The sequence below is a fragment of the Nicrophorus vespilloides genome, unplaced genomic scaffold (assembly GCF_001412225.1).
Source record: "Nicrophorus vespilloides isolate i.1.1-1 unplaced genomic scaffold, Nicve_v1.0, whole genome shotgun sequence".
NCBI classification, from domain to species: domain Eukaryota; kingdom Metazoa; phylum Arthropoda; class Insecta; order Coleoptera; family Silphidae; genus Nicrophorus; species Nicrophorus vespilloides.
Window position 1 is genome coordinate 114,867 of NW_017096251.1, and position 15,757 is coordinate 130,623.

The 15,757-nt window shown below is 35.3% G+C and overlaps 4 protein-coding genes across 4 annotated transcripts; 2 read left to right on the top strand and 2 right to left on the bottom strand.

The window, feature by feature from the left end:
• Positions 1-304: 304 nt before the first annotated feature.
• Positions 305-1,101, top strand: LOC108556391. Its single transcript, XM_017912477.1, has 2 exons — positions 305-421; positions 470-1,101. The coding sequence occupies exons 1-2, from the start codon at positions 340-342 to the stop codon at positions 1,099-1,101; spliced, it is 714 nt and encodes a 237-aa protein (XP_017767966.1). The 5' UTR covers positions 305-339.
• Positions 1,102-2,001: 900 nt separating this feature from the next.
• On the top strand, positions 2,002-2,998 carry LOC108556407. The gene is made up of 2 exons (XM_017912522.1): positions 2,002-2,124; positions 2,175-2,998. The coding sequence occupies exon 2, from the start codon at positions 2,179-2,181 to the stop codon at positions 2,878-2,880; it is 702 nt and encodes a 233-aa protein (XP_017768011.1). The 5' UTR covers positions 2,002-2,124; positions 2,175-2,178; the 3' UTR covers positions 2,881-2,998.
• A 92-nt stretch (positions 2,999-3,090) lies between these two features.
• On the bottom strand, positions 3,091-10,844 carry LOC108556422 (receptor-type tyrosine-protein phosphatase beta-like). Its single transcript, XM_017912543.1, has 20 exons — positions 9,424-10,844; positions 9,083-9,361; positions 8,174-8,392; positions 7,855-8,118; positions 7,229-7,699; positions 6,866-7,168; positions 6,492-6,803; positions 6,096-6,434; positions 5,435-6,043; positions 5,107-5,376; positions 4,893-5,054; positions 4,502-4,837; positions 4,377-4,441; positions 4,169-4,303; positions 3,994-4,116; positions 3,785-3,933; positions 3,578-3,713; positions 3,458-3,521; positions 3,332-3,391; positions 3,091-3,273 (listed from the first exon to the last, which is right to left on the bottom strand). Exons 1-20 carry the CDS (start codon positions 9,608-9,610, stop codon positions 3,230-3,232), a joined length of 4,527 nt encoding a protein of 1,508 aa, XP_017768032.1. The 5' UTR covers positions 9,611-10,844; the 3' UTR covers positions 3,091-3,229.
• Positions 10,845-13,862: 3,018 nt separating this feature from the next.
• LOC108556406 (60S ribosomal protein L10a) lies at positions 13,863-15,355 on the bottom strand. The gene is made up of 4 exons (XM_017912521.1): positions 15,248-15,355; positions 14,915-15,070; positions 14,289-14,610; positions 13,863-14,034 (listed from the first exon to the last, which is right to left on the bottom strand). Exons 1-4 carry the CDS (start codon positions 15,250-15,252, stop codon positions 13,864-13,866), a joined length of 654 nt encoding a protein of 217 aa, XP_017768010.1. The 5' UTR covers positions 15,253-15,355; the 3' UTR covers position 13,863.
• Positions 15,356-15,757: the final 402 nt, after the last annotated feature.

The following is a 15,757-nucleotide window of genomic DNA, read 5'->3' on the forward strand; positions in this document are numbered from 1 at the left end:
CATCGCAAGTATTTGAATTACGAAGTTGGCAGCATTGCATAACCGGGACAAGATGCCAAGCCAATTCGATACGCCGGATTGCGGCAGTACATTTGTTTGGAAAATTAACGCAAGTTGCAACAGTTGAACTTATATATATTATTTTTTTGTTACTAAAACAATTATGATTTCAAATTTTAAATAATTTCAAAAAATTGAAAAACGAAATTTAAATTTTCATGTCTATTTCATAGAGACATTTTGAATTAACAGTTGGTAACGTTGAAAATAAATTGTAATATCAAAATGTTTTTGAATATTCTGTTGTTGTTATAATATTGATCTGTTTTTGCATAAGAAATGTCGCTGATTCTGCATTACGGACCGTACGAATCGCACGGAGTCATCAGGCATAAGATACAGAGGCTGAAGGGACTTGTCGGTAAGAGACAGTTGTAATTTGATGTGATATTGAACTTGGTTTTGGAAGAGGAATTGACGAAGGAGAAATACTTCGTGGAGATGGTAGCATCGCCGCACCTGAATCGTTTGACGGTGGAGATGAGGGGCCGCACGATCTTCACCTGCGACATCAGGAATCTCCTATTCAATTTGTCGTTGGAGATGGACGTTGTGGGTAGACGGATAATAGATGTTATAAAGCAGCACGAGGTCATCTTCTTCGCGGATGAGAATGTTGCCAAATACGATTCGATAAAGAGGGGCATGCGGTGGCTCAACTACGAACACGACCTGCAGAACGTGCATCATTACCTGGACTCGGATATTTCTATATTCTATCAGCTCGGTGATCGGCAGAAGGTCGTCGCCTCGACCGATCCCAGATTTGCAGCACTGTTCATGGAAAGGATCGGCGGTGAGGATGATAATGAAATCAAGCCCGAAAATATGCGCTACTCGACCTACTCGCACAGCAATCTGATGTCCATCAGATCGGTGGTAGTCGACAGATCGCGGATTTCCAAAGAGGAATTTGATATCTCTTATATTTCGGCCGATCCTTCGATGACCACCGTTTGCGTGGATGGACCATGTCCGAAGTGTCCGCCTCCCGAAGTGTTGGAGGATTATGTTAACAACGAGGAAGATAGTACAAATTAAAATAAAACAGATTTCAAATTACATTTTCATTGCGAATATATAGAACGAATCATCACTTATTATTTTGATGATATTTAAATATTAAAGTGTAATAAATTACTTTAAAACTGCTGAAAAACCCCGATTATCCGTGGTAATTCGGGAACGTTAAAGCACGGATAATTGATAAACACGGTTAATCACTTTAAAAAGTAATCTGTAATTTTTTATTGTTTTCCTTTTAAAATTGTTGTTTCTTTATTTAACTTGATTTACAAAACGGCAGATATGCAGAGGCCATTTTATTGTTTAGCTTATAAAATAAGTAAAAACCACTGCAAATTAAGACCCAGATAATTGGCGTTTTACTGTATAACGAATATATATTTTAAAAACAAATGGGAAAATTGCTACGTAAGCAAGTTCGCTTGGTTGCCTGACATTTTATCTGAGAGTATATCAGCTTTAAATGTAACAAAACCGCATGATTGAATCCAATTGCTTTATGTTAATAATTCATTTATTTGATTTTAAGTTTTATAATACAATTTAAACAGCATTTCAAATATATTGATTAAAATGGTTTAAATATTTTGAATTTTTATTAATAATATTTTTTTTTAATACAAAAAGAGATTTATATCAATTTATTTATTGATATAAATCTCTCCGACCCTATTTCTAACCCTTTCGGGTTTAACAGCCACCACAATTTTTTTGTTGATTTTTCGGAATTGAACTAACGACCTTTCGTATCAGATTTTCGTGATACGGCGACCTTATTAATAATAGTTTAACGATATTAATTTTACAATATAGTATTATATAAAAGTTTAAGAAACCCTGGAATGGAAATGAAAATATCATCAGAGGGCGGCACCAATCAAATCGGTTAGATGTCGCACTTCTTTTGGAGGTTAAACTGGGTTAAACCACTGACAGTTACAAGTTGAATTAGTTCAAATCGTTCGTGTATAAACAATTGTTTTTAATATTCATATTAAATTATTTGAACTACGAATAAAATATTTAAATTCAAAAATTGTAAGTTCGCTACACAAGTTGTTCGTTAACGCATAGTAATTGTTTTGTAGCGGGATGAGGCCGCAGACGAAGATGAAGCAGGGCATGTCGTACTCGAAGAAGGAGAAAACTATTATACTGAACGTGTTCAAGTATTTCAGGATAGAGTATCCAGAGAAGTGTGTTACTGAGCTTGTGAGGAAGACGTCGAAGGCAACCGGTTGCAGCGAGAAGAGCATATTTCAGTTCCGTAAGGAAGAGGAAAGCGTCGAGGGTTTCAAGGAACCTTCGCGGACGAAGATCAGGAAACATCTGAATATAAATAGTAGAGACATAAAATATGATGCATCGGTGCGAGAGGCCATCCGCGTCATCATCTACGATCTAAAGTACAAAAACGTCATTCCATCTCTGAACACTATCCTCAAGCAAGTGAATTCCAGCAGCTCTTTACCGAATTTCTCGTTGATGACTCTGAGGAGGCTGTTGTTCGACATGGGTTTCTATTACGAGAAGAACGGTAACAAATCGATTTTGGTGGAGAGAGGTGAGAACGAAAAGAAACTGAGCGATGATAATAAGAAACTGGAAGAGAAGAGGTTGCAAGTTGATGATAACCCGATACCCTTCCATTACGAAGGCCAACCGAGCTTCCATCCCCCAACCAATGAACTGAATAGACCCACATATTCCACCTATAATGTTTCCATGATGATCAACAACAATTACGAGATGCCGAATGCTTGGGTCCAGCACCAAATCGGCGTCTCCAATTAATAACGTAACCACGGAAAAACATAAAAATGAACAAAAGCCGACGTCAGTATTACCGCAAGCGTGCTGTGATTTCAATTCCGATTTTATTATATTTAAGTCTGAAAATTATTTATTTTGTATGCGATCAGTATAATATAATAAATACTGTTTTTTTTAAACTAAAATGTAAAAGAAATGGTAAACGTGTAAATTAAATAATTTATTGGAATGGTACAATATTTTTTACATATTTTATATACATATTTATAATATTATTATTTGGATTTGATTTAAGGCAAGAGTTATTCAGTCTCTTATAATTATAATCATCGTTGTCTGACTAGATTGGTCGAAGTGTGGAAGAGTCTTGTTATGCCTCCATTTCAATGTTCTCGTTACTGTCACTCTTGAGCACTGCAAATATAAAATTCAGTTATCATCCGATATAATATAATTCACCAGGAATTATTACCTTTCAGCTGAATTAAATTGTCTTTGACATTTTCGTAGATCGGCTCCGTCGCTTTAATCTCTAATTAAAGAAACAAAAACAAAAAAATGAGATAATTTTCATACTTAAATATTTGTTGATTTTTACCTTTCAATTGTGGCGGATTTAAAATGGCATCGTTTATGCAGGTATGTATATACATATATTGAGCCTAAAAATAATTAATTTGTTAATAATAATGTTATAAGTGTTACGTAAATATTTTACTTCAGTTTGGACCATATTTTTCCTCTGTTTTCTTAAATTCAAAACTGTGTTGAAGATGTCCAAATCGCCGTTACATGCAATAGTTTGTAATAGTATGTCGATGGCAATCAACGTTCCGGTCCGTCCAACTCCGGCGCTATAAAAAAATTTAAAAAAAAAAATGGAATTGAGCAACGAAGGTTTTCAATTAATCTCGAAATGAAATACCTGCAATGCATGATAGCTTTTGTGTTATATTCGTCGATGAACTTCCTGACTAACAGACAGAAGTTGAGCATGTTTTCGGTGCCGCTCGGACATCCGAAATCTGGCCAGTTCATGAATTGCAGATGTATCACGTTCAGCTTCTTTGAATCCTGCAAAATTAGAATACAAAGATGACAAAACGATTAGAATAAATAATTAGGATAATTTACAGTTTGCACTAGTATGTGACGCTCGCGGTAGAAGCCGTAATTCAGCTCGGTGGAGCACCGGATTTGGATATCTTCGATTTCCATTTGCTCGTGATCGTTCGGGAAATATTTGTAACATTTCTCCTGAAAATCGATAATTGCATAAATTTGGTATTAAATTGATGTTGTTTTTTACCCGTTTCTGTTCATAGAATTGCGCCAACATCACGATTACCGTTGCGTTCTGCTCAAGAACCATCTTCCAGAAATCATACAAAGTGCCCTCCAAAGGACCTTGCGTTGCTATGTACTCTGGTGTATCCGATATACCCTAGAAACACATTTTCATTGAATACCAATTTAAGGTTTGGATATAAAAGTTAAATCTTGTAAGAAAAGCTTACTTTGACAAATGAAGCGTTTATGTAGTCGCTATCCGTGCATCTCAGAATAACTCTAGTATCGTCAACTGGAAAAGTAAACCAAAATTTGTTAAATGTTAACTCTATAGATGATGGAAAAGTATTACAAGGTAGTATGTTGGTATATCGATTTTTCTTCTTGTTCTCTGGCAGTGAAGCCACATTTGTGAGTAGAACGAGTTCGGCGCTGGTGGTGTTGAGGGTTAGGAATTCCTGCTTAAGTATGTTGGGGTTCCTCTGGAGCTCAACGTAGTAGTCTGGGAATTTATTGCTCACCACAGGTATATGCACTATAGATTCATCGCCAATCTCCGTCTCCACGTGCAGTTCCACCCTCCTCTTGCGCCACACGTAAAACCCGCCGCCTCCCGCCAAAATAACAACAGCCAGTACAGCAAGTACAATTCCCAATATTGCCGCAACGCCCAACGCTCGTTCATAATCTAAAATCAAATTTAATTATAATCTAAATTTTAGTAACTAAATAACATCACTTACCTGTTTCGAAGTACATGGCTTTAGTAGTTTTATATGCGTTAGCTGTGTATCCTCTGATTTCCACGAAATAAGCGGTTGCAGGCACGAGAGGACCATTACAAAATCCATCATCATCTGAGCAATTTTCCGTACCTAACTCATATAACACGTATGTTTTATTGCCTAAAACGTAAAATTTAGTAATCGATTGCTATAAGGAATAAGTCAATTGCACCTGAAAAAGGATTCCATTTTTGGGGTGTTGCTTGGTACTTTTCTATGGCCTCCGTCTTTTCGCTCCAATGGGGAAAATTGGGTAAAACTTCGCCATTCCAATAACCGTAGGAATTAGTGGTATTATCAATTTGATCATGTCCCGTTACCAAGATTGAGTAGTACAAGATATCTCCATTATCATCATCGAAAAGTTCCTTATGCATCACAATAGAAGCCGTAGTGTAATTCACATTTTGAAGTATGAATTGATTGCTCTTCACCTTCGGTACTAAAATCAATGAATGAATCAATTAATATGCAATATAAATAGATTGAATTTAAAATACCACCGGCCGGAGATTGAAAAGCATATTCTTCCTTGACACCATCCCCGTACTCAGTAATAGTATGCACCACAACAACGTAATCCTTCGATGGTTCCAGTGGAAACGAGTAGCTTAATTCATTTTCATCACTTGTAGCGTTTACAATACCATCTTCTAAAAGCTGAACTCGATACGATCGGAACTGGCTATTCATTGAGCAAGGCGGCTTGAATGTGATCTGCACATGACAGATGTATTTCTCCTGATCTTTGGATAACATTATTTCCGTATTCAAATCCTGCACCGGGCCTGCTTGCGTCTTAGCCGTTTCGTGAATTTTGGACGCTGCGAACTTTCCTCCAGCTCTTGTACTTGCTACAACGCTAACATTGTAACGATGATTGGGGTTTGTATCTACGAACTCGTAGCTCTGATCCGTCGTCGAGTATATGTATAACACTTGCGCTTCAACCTCGCAATCTGTGGACGTGTCATGTATAGCACCCAAATATCCAATGGATACGTTGTAATTTTGGAATTCCCCATTCATGTGTAAAGGTGGATTCCAATCAACTGAAAAACTAGTGTTGCTCAAATCAACGAACGGCTTCAAAATCGGTTCGCTGGGATCTGCGAAAACAAACATCAATTTCTTACTGTGAATCTAATTTCATTTACTTACATCCATCTGGTGAGGGGAACGAAATTTGCACTTCTTCACTGACATAACTATTTTCTTTCAACACTGTCCTAACACTGACAATATAGTTCTTTTGGGGCTGCACATCTTCATAAACATAACTGTAATCGATATTGCTCATATCTTCGTTCGCAAGCACTTCGTCTGAAACCATCTCAACTTTACTGTTGCCCTCAATCGACCACGAAATGTAGATTTGAAAATGCGAGAAAGTCCCAAAAGTATTGCAGGGATACTTCCAACGAGCATCAATCGACACATTGTAGATTCTCCCAAAATCGTTCGACAGAACATGTTCAAAATTTCTCGGCTGTTCGGGTTCTAGGAAAACAAAATAAAAATTAACTTCGAACAAAAAATTTCATGAATTAAACTCACTAAAAATGTTAGTTGAGAACTTCTGCTCCGAATAATCGCCTGGTCCTATTGAACTAAGAGCGCGAATCTTTGCTGTGTATGAATGATACGGATTACTGGGTATTGTCTTGCTCTGAATCTTGTACTCAATTTGCTCGTTCGACTTATTTGCAGATCTTTTACATTCATCGGGAATGAAGTAATTCGGGAAATTTTCCAAAAATAAGTCGTATCCCGTAGGAATCGAAGGCATTTTCTCGGGTTCTTTCCAAGTTAACGTAAAGTTATAAGAATGTACATCCTGTAACTCAAAATCCCGAGGCTTACTTGGAACTAATAAAAGTGTACTGTTAATAAACATAAAATAACTAAATATCTTATTTAACGCATATTACCTTCTTGGAGTGTGGTGAACTCGAATTTGTCATATTCTTTTCCTTCAAGATCTTCGGAGTTTAACACGTACGCTTTGCAAGAGTAATTGGTAAATTCGGATAAATTTCCAATTGTCATGAGATCTTTCAAGTCGAAGATATTAGTTGTATTCCATATGGTCCATTCCAATTTTTCATTAGCTTCGCAGTAAATTTTCACTTTGTTAAAAGAACATCTTGGGCTATGACTTTGCACAATATTGCATTGAACATCAACTTCCGTTTTTCTCACTTCAATAACTTCGCATGTGGGTTTTGGTGCATCTACATAGATTAAGCGATAATTTCATATTTTTTTTGCGGTTGCCAATAAGATAAACTTACCCTCTTCCAAAGTCATTCTGTCTTGAATCACAAAATTTCCAAAATCAGTTTTGGATTTTGCAGCTACTTTTATTGTGTAACTAGTACACGGTTCTAAATTTTCGAAAGTATATGTTAAAATATTATCTACATCAATAGTTGCCTTCTGATTAATTTGAAGGGTGTATCCAATGACGCAATCATTTTTTATGGGCGCTTTCCATTTTGCTTTCAAAAAATTGTTCGATGGGATAATATCTAGTTTTTGGATAATGTTAGGAACTGAACGATAATGTTCAAATTTTTCGACATTCCGAGGTGAAAGACCTATTGTTTGGCAGAAGGCGTTTTCTATAATCGTTTCGTTGTTGAAAATATCAATAACTTTATCGTCTACGTGCAAACTGAAATCTCTGCAATTATCAAGCAGATCCCATGATACCTTGATCTTCATTTCATCCAAAACTTCCAGAGTTAAGTTTCTATCGATATCTAGCGCAAAAAAATACATTAATCACTTTGCTATCTTACTTATCAGAATGATTATAGCAGGTTAGTAGGTTTTCCTTCCAACTGACAATCGGTCCTTCGTTAGCATGTGTACTTTTTTAGAATTATTTGAGTTTAAATCATTTATCTAGACTTACCTTTTCCGATTGTTGTAGCTTGGATTTCAAAAAATTGACCAATGTGTGTATCTGATTTAGCCGCAATCTTCACGTTGTATTCAGTGCAAGACTCCAAATGTACCTTCAACTCTACACTGGTAACATTTTCAACTACCACTTCTTCAAGATCACCTATTCTAATCACATAACCAACTATGCAATCGCCCATCTCCGGTGGAATCCAAGTCAAAGAGGCCAAATCGTAGGAGAGTATTGCAGATGCATTTTGAACCATTCCCGGTACTGAAACATAACCAGTTAATAGTTTGCTGTTGGTGAAAATTATTGAGCAGCGCACCTGAGAAGAAGAGGCGCGGTACGGCGCCCTTCCGAGGTGCTGCCAATCCGATATCCTTGCAGAAGCCATCAGGAATTACAAAAGATTTGCCGGAAACGTTCTCAACGCTTCCACCCACGTGCAAATTGAAGTTGTTGCATCTTCCAGATAAGTCCCACGATATCAGTATCCTGGAATCGTCCTGCACGTCCAACGTCAAATTGCGCGGTTCGTTGAAATCTAATCATTTCAAGAAAAGAATATCAAGAATGACGATATTAGAAATATGCAATGGAAACACATGAATTTTATAGAACTGAAAACATTCGAGCAATCAAGAAAATGTGGTCGAGATAAAAAAAAAAGTCGGGACTGTGAAAAGTGAGTCAGAATTGTAATTGAGGATGTTCCCATTAAGATATACTCTGGCAGATGAAATATGGGTAAAAAATGAAAACAATAATAACTATCAAATAACATTTGAAAATGAATATAAATGTGATAATCTAATCATAAATATGTAAAATGGATTTATCACTTAAAGTTTTATATTTCCTATAATTTAAAATAATTTGTAAATACTGATTATTGAAATTAATTGGTAAAGATTTTCCTTGGATGCAGAAGATTTATTTGTTTGATAAGAACCGAGACAATGGATAAATGTGGATCATAGATTGCAGGTGAAAATAGCAAATAACAACAATAACTTGATAACGAATTGGATGAAATAAAAAAAAATGGAATGGACGTGCAAATAATGTGGAATTGCTTTACAGCTGAGGACACCTTGCGCGTTCATTGTATTATTTCTATTTTTTTCGGTAATATTTTTCGTAATCATCGTTTTATCTAATCTAGTTATGCTTATTTATCAGAAGGATAAACAAATATTAATATGGACTGATCAATTTCAATTAATGGACGTACCTACTAAAAATTTTTGGATCGTTTTGAAGTTGGAATGAACGTTGAAACATTCAAATTTTCCATCATATTCAACGCAGTTCTTGAACTCTTCGCTGCTGTTGTAACCCTTATTGCTATTTCCGATGTGCCTGTATATAATTGAAGAATTGCTGGAAAAATCTAAATTACACGAATAGATGCAATCTTTTTCATTTTCATCGAAGGGTTTCCATTTGAAATGGATTTGTTGGGATGTGTTCTCGGGGTATTCGATGGCGAAGTCTTCGAATTCCGGATGACCTATTTCATTATATCGCAAATTAGTTAAATAGTTTGTTGTTGCTGTGAAATGGAGCGCTTACACTTGTTGCACTTGCAGTTGTTCTTTGTGATTGGGTCAGCAGTTGATGAGGCAGCAGTCTCGGAGGTGGAAGAGGTGTAGACGTCGGTGCTCGTGCTTGTACTTGTGCTGGTATCGGTTTTAACGATGTCGACGATGTCGGAGGCGGCGCACACGAAGAATATCGCGAAAAAAAGGCGGCAGAGCATTATTGTCTGTTGGCGACGGGACCAGCACTTTTATTAAACTCGTATTATTTTGGAATCAGTCACGGATTGGAAAAGGCATTCCGAGGAAACGCGCATTGATTACAGCAGGATGTGCGACTACGATAAAACAGCATAATATACATTCGCGTATAATCGCGGTCTTTGTATTTATTTGAAACTTTTCGCCATACGCACGCACACTCACACACAAATATATATATATATGCAATCTCTCACATCCTCATGTGGATAATCCAATTGTCCCCGCAAGTTGATCGGTTTGTGTGGGGGAGAGGGACACACACACACTCTTGCAGCGATAGATTTGGGCGATTGGGGAATAACGAGAGAGTGGGAAAGGGCCACGGAAACTTCGCACAAAAGCACTTTCCTTGATATTTCACTATCTACACTATCAGGTACTACTACTAATATTTATCTATGATGTTCGATTGTTGATGCTGATGATTGTTGATGAAGCTCATAGCTGCTAGATGGACCGTCAAAATTGGAGCAGCGCGCTTCCTTATTTTTTCCCCCTTTCGTTCCTGACAACGGTAGTTGATGATGTTGATACTTCTGGTGATGGTAATAAGCAAAGATATGTTCGTGTTGCTCTTCACTCTTCAGTCGCGCCCTCGGGAGCGATACGGCTTCTAAAAATAACTCAGATGCCCAAGTTTCAATTGGAACATGTGGTGTTGTAAATTCATTCCTCCCGCACACCAGACGCACTCGCACACACACATCGACTCTTAAACGTTACAATTATCAAATTAATTAGTGGACGACACATAATATCTATTACATGGTCGTAATTCCGTATTATGCATCCAGTTGAGCGCTCCACTGCCGTCGATAACGACGCACTCCTTCCTCACTTCTTCTTTGGCCCGACTTCTTTCTACCTAAGACTACTACTACCTGCTTTCTTCGGAAAGGGCTCGCATCCGTCACCTCCTCCTCCCCCTCTTCCTTCCCCGCTACCACTTCATTCTTCTTGCTCTTCGTCTCGCCGCCCTCAAGGGCCCATCTTCTTCCACGATTTTGTTTTTATTTTGTTACCTCCTCTCGGCCATCTGGAAATCTCGGCGAATCCTTTGTGCCTACCATTTTTTTTACCTGCACAGAGTAAGAAGCATTCAAAAACGATAGCATTTTTCCGATATTCCCATACTTTTACCAGGGAATTTACGTTTCCAGGATGTGGCGGACTTTCGTAATAATAATTCCATCGGCAACAAATTTCAATTGATGATACGAGCTAAATTCGATAATTATGAAATAACTTCAGCCGAAGACGTATTCCAAATCTTTGTACTAGAATTTATTCAATCATTTTTTTTTTACCTTCAGTCTAAGATTTTCTTCAAATGTAAAGTTTATACTGTTTACATCCTCCTGTTTACATAAGTTGTTAACAAAGAAATAATAAATTTAATTTTTCTGTAAAATAAACAAAATATATACATTTCAATATATCTACAAAATAGTCATTTGTTTTAAATAAAGTGAATCTTAGAAAAATTGATATTTTGAAATTATAAATATAAATTAAATTTTAATGTATTTCTTCATTTCTAAATTGGTTTTGCGGTTATTATTCCAACCACAATCAGATATTTCCAGCAAAATAATACTTTTAACCAGTTAACGCACGAATTAAGTAATTTAAATTAAAAATATATTTTCTTTTATAAAAAACAAATAGATTTATGTAAACTTTATTTTTTACTGTCCGCAGCTGGGCTACGTATCAAATTTAACACAATCATCATTTAAACAACAATTTTATTTAATTCAATCAATTATTCTTATGAAATTCTTGAAAACAATTACATTTGTTTGCCCTTTACAACCTGATTTTTTTTTACAACGCTGTCGACTTTCTTGGATAACTGGCCAATGATGGATTCCATCTAATCTCACATTTTTCGAAGGAAGAACAGTTGTTGGGCCCTTTTTCTCATATACTTCTTGAAGGGATTATAAACGTCGTCCACTTTTCTTAACATTGGTTCTTTTGTCTTCTCTACATAAGGATTCTGATATCTGGGTCCAAAATTTCAAAAGATCCATTTGGATCCAATTTCAAACGATCCAACAATTGATTAATCAAATGGCAAATGAAACGGTGATACCATTTAATTGATCTTATGGATTTGGTGGTATGATATTAGACCACCTAGCAAGTCCACACCTCCCATAAATTCACTATAGATTTTAACCATTTGTGGACATTCTACTTTAATTCTTTTCCTGTATATATTTCGACAAAGCCCATCAGCATCGCAAATGACAAATATTTTATAGCCCCATTTGGCACATACTGTTGTTTTAAGCTAGAATGGCATCTGTTGATGAGGAATTTTTAAAAATTTTGATTGCAGGTGATTGACTATTGGTTAGATTTTTTATAGCTTATCTCTTTGAAGGTCAGTCTTGGATGGTTCCTCAGCATTGTCATTCAAGTGAAAATACTTTTTTATTTCTTCCCATCGATCTCTACTTATGATATCTGAAATCTAATATACGCGAGTATTTTTTTGCCCAACGTGATCTTGGAAAACCAAAAATAGACATGTAAATTGTTCCAAAAAATTGTTCAATTTCAAATCTATTCAAATTGAGTATCTTGTTTGGATTTAGTTGTTTACAATATAAATTACTTTGTACAACAATGGGATCTAAAATCACATAATTGAAAAAAAAATCGAAAATATCGAACTGGCGTTTTCAGTTCTTCCGCCTACAGAATATTACCAAACCAATTTGGCATATTCCTAACACTTTCGTTTCTGATTCTGCTTCACTAGTCTTATTTTCTGATTCTTCATTATTTTCTTCCAAATTCATTATAGCAGCTTTACATTTGTAAACGATTGGGTCATACTCTTCATCACTATCACTCAAGCAACTATCTTCACTTTCCTCTGGTATCTGTCTAGTTTGCAAGGAACCATTTACAGACAATTTCTTTTTTTCATAAAATGTTGAAGGATCCATAACCTACGTCGAGAAGAAATATAAATAAATATACAAATTAATTTTCCTATCATGTATTATATTTTTTACAATATGTATATCAGTTATTATTGATATAAAACTCTTGGCCCTATTCTGCCACCATTTCCGTATAATAGACATATTATAAAATAAATTTATAATTAAGCTTAATCCTTTATTTGTATTTTTATTGGAATTTTAATCAATATTTTTCCCGATCTCCTATTTTAATGCTGTTCTCTTTTAGTACTGTTATCTTTGTCCTATTCTCTTGCGTAATGTTCTATCCTAGTGTGTTGTTTGGTCCAGTCCCCACTATAACAAGGATATGAGCCAATCTATGTATAGTGGAACATCGTTTAACGAATTTAATCCGTTCCAAAATTTCCGGATTTTTACTCGTATAGTGAAACATATTTAAAAATACACATATGTGTACATAATTTTTAAAAATGATGTAGAATGCGCAGTCCGGAACTTTTTTTCTTACAACACAAGGTTCCACTGTACATAGATTTGCTCATAAATTTATAAAAATCCATATTTTTATTACTGTGCATATTAGCGACAAAGCAAATAATCTATGAAGTCGCTTTAATACACTTAATCAACTAACCAAAAGAACACTAACCAAGAGTACACATATCTAGTACATGTAGTAATTTTATAATTATTTACTTACCTCTGAGTTTACAACAAAAAAAAATATGACTGCCTCACAACATATAAAACTTGGATATTAATTGTAAACTACGTACTGTTTACTTTTATTGTTACACTAGCAGTGTCGTCACGTGATTATATTTTAAGATAAGAATATACTAAATGTTACACACAACCATCGTGAATTTGCTGCATTCGACTTAAGATGTTAAATTTTATTGCTAATGATAATGAAATCACCGAGCCATCATTTCTTGTATACAATTTCAATAAAATATTCAACACAAAAATAGTTATTTTTTGCTAGAATTTAATTACATTTTGTAATAATTTTCAATAATTGTATTAGTTTATAAAAATGCTACCGCGGAATTATTATTTTTATGGTCAAATAAATATTATAATCTAATAATATTTTTTTCATATTAAAACTATAATGACAAATATTTGAGTTGGTTTGATACGTAATAATTTGAGAAGAATATTGATGAGGAAGCGGATTTTGTTTAGACAAGAAAAATATTTGTTTTGTTGTTTTATAAATTTATTCTGCATAAAATGCATAAAAATGTGTGTTCCTTAATTTAATACAAACGTTGTGGTGGTCCCATGGACGATTTAACGTGGAGGGACTTAACGTTTTGCCAATGCTTCTTCAGCAGAGAAACCAAGAAGTTAACGGACAAATGTACGTTTTGTACGAGCTCATCTGGGGTCATGTCAACGTGTCCAACGGCGACAGACAAGCAAAGTACCTATAAACAAATAAAAAGAACAGATTTAGTAAATGAACTAAAGTATCCTCTAACACTATATTAGATCTTTGAAAAATAGCTGTATTCCAAAAAGCTGCATCTAATCAACATAATATAGTCACTTCGAATTGAGCAATTTAGAAAGTTAATTTCGCATCATGTTTCTTACAATTTTGAGTTGGCATACATCAAACTGCTGGCTTTGTTATGATGCAAAGAAGAATAAAAACAAAATATATGAAATGTATGCATACCTTCTTCATTTGGAACTTGATGGTGGCCTTGACTTCATCAATCTTTTGGGTCATGGATTCTTGGTGGGACAAGAGACCAGGGAATTTACCAGCCTTGTTAAGACCTGGACCCAGGAGACGTGGGATCTGCTTGATCAAAGCCTCAGAGGCAAGGAAAGCGTCGTATTTCTTGGCCAGTTTCTTAACCAATTTCTTGTTCTTGTTCAGCTTCTTCAAAGCATCAACATCCATCCATGGGACGCCGTTAGCTTTGGCCTCGTCACAATGCTGCTGATCTCCCAAGATGCACACCTGCATTTTTGGGCGGGGAATGTGCTTTAGCCTATACAAATCAAAGTGATACTTAATGACAACTGCTGGCTACAATTATAAACATATTCGACAATAATGAACTTACTGAGTGCAGTTCTTAATATTAATATATTAATGAAATGGTTCGACAATCCCAAACAGGTTGTTTGGAATTATCTACCCAGTTTATTAAAGACCCTGGGTACAGGTCCCTTGGGGGCCTTATGCCACCCAAACTTCTGACCATTTGACCCATCTTTAGGATGCACTAATATCTTGCAAGTAATGTTGAAACTTAATGATCCTAAAAATCGGATCACGGCAGATTTACGTACTTTACGGTTCCGCTGAAACGCTTGTCCTTCTGTGGATCATAATTCTTCAGACCGATTTGGACTTCAACGGTCTCCAAAAAGTTCCTCTTCTTCTCAGCAGAGTTGCTGATAACGGCGTTGACACATTCATAGAACGTATCACGAGATACCTTCGACCTAACCAACAAAAATAGAAAAACCCATATGTTAGTATAACGAAAATCGTACGAAAAGAAATAAAATCGTATTGAATTGAAGAATCTATTGATGAATTATATTCCAATAAATAAATTCTAGTATAATAGCAAACAATTCTGATGATTTCAGATGAAAGTTATAAAATATGGTACTTACGTCATGATGAGATGCGGTCCTCAACAACACGCAAGTAGGAAAGAATGAATTTCCGTCGGTCGCGGAGCACCTAAGATGGATGGTGTTCTACAGTCATGCCAACTGAAAATAAATGTACATCCCCAACTTTAAAAAAAAAAATAAACTAAATTTAAAATACAAATCCATTAACTTCTTATTAATAATATATTGATTTTCCACTACAATACAGATTGCGATTGGTGTAATGCGTCGACAGGACGTAGCTAAATGGTAGAGGCTCTTCCTAGAGGAAAGAAGCAGGAGGAAGAAAAAAAAAGATTTATATTCTTCTATTTTAGGTGTATTGAACAAACTAGGTAGGATTATGAATTGTATTATTAATCATAATGTAATTAATTTTCAATAAGGTATGTAGTAATATAATAGCAATAATCAAGTTTGCTTTAATTTTGAAGGAAAAAAAATAAGTAAACGGTATTCGATTCTAATTATTACACATTTATTTTGTAATTCATGTAAATAATATAA

Bases quoted from the DNA above. Each gene is read 5' to 3' on its own strand.
- LOC108556422 (XM_017912543.1), bottom strand. From the start codon at position 9,610: ATGCTCTGCCGCCTTTTTTTCGCGATATTCTTCGTGTGCGCCGCCTCC. The intron at 7,700-7,854 runs GTAAGTCTAGAT...TTTTTGCGCTAG, and splicing joins AGCTACAACAATCGGAAAAG to ATATCGATAGAAACTTAACT. The intron at 3,392-3,457 runs GTAAAAATCAAC...TTCTTTAATTAG, and splicing joins AAATCCGCCACAATTGAAAG to AGATTAAAGCGACGGAGCCG.
- LOC108556391 (XM_017912477.1), top strand. From the start codon at position 340: ATGTCGCTGATTCTGCATTACGGACCGTACGAATCGCACGGAGTCATC. The intron at 422-469 runs GTAAGAGACAGT...TGGTTTTGGAAG, and splicing joins GAGGCTGAAGGGACTTGTCG to AGGAATTGACGAAGGAGAAA.
- LOC108556406 (XM_017912521.1), bottom strand. The intron at 14,611-14,914 runs GTACGTAAATCT...TGATTTGTATAG, and splicing joins CGTTTCAGCGGAACCGTAAA to GCTAAAGCACATTCCCCGCC. The intron at 14,035-14,288 runs GTATGCATACAT...ATTTGTTTATAG, and splicing joins TCAAGTTCCAAATGAAGAAG to GTACTTTGCTTGTCTGTCGC.
- LOC108556407 (XM_017912522.1), top strand. From the start codon at position 2,179: ATGAGGCCGCAGACGAAGATGAAGCAGGGCATGTCGTACTCGAAGAAG.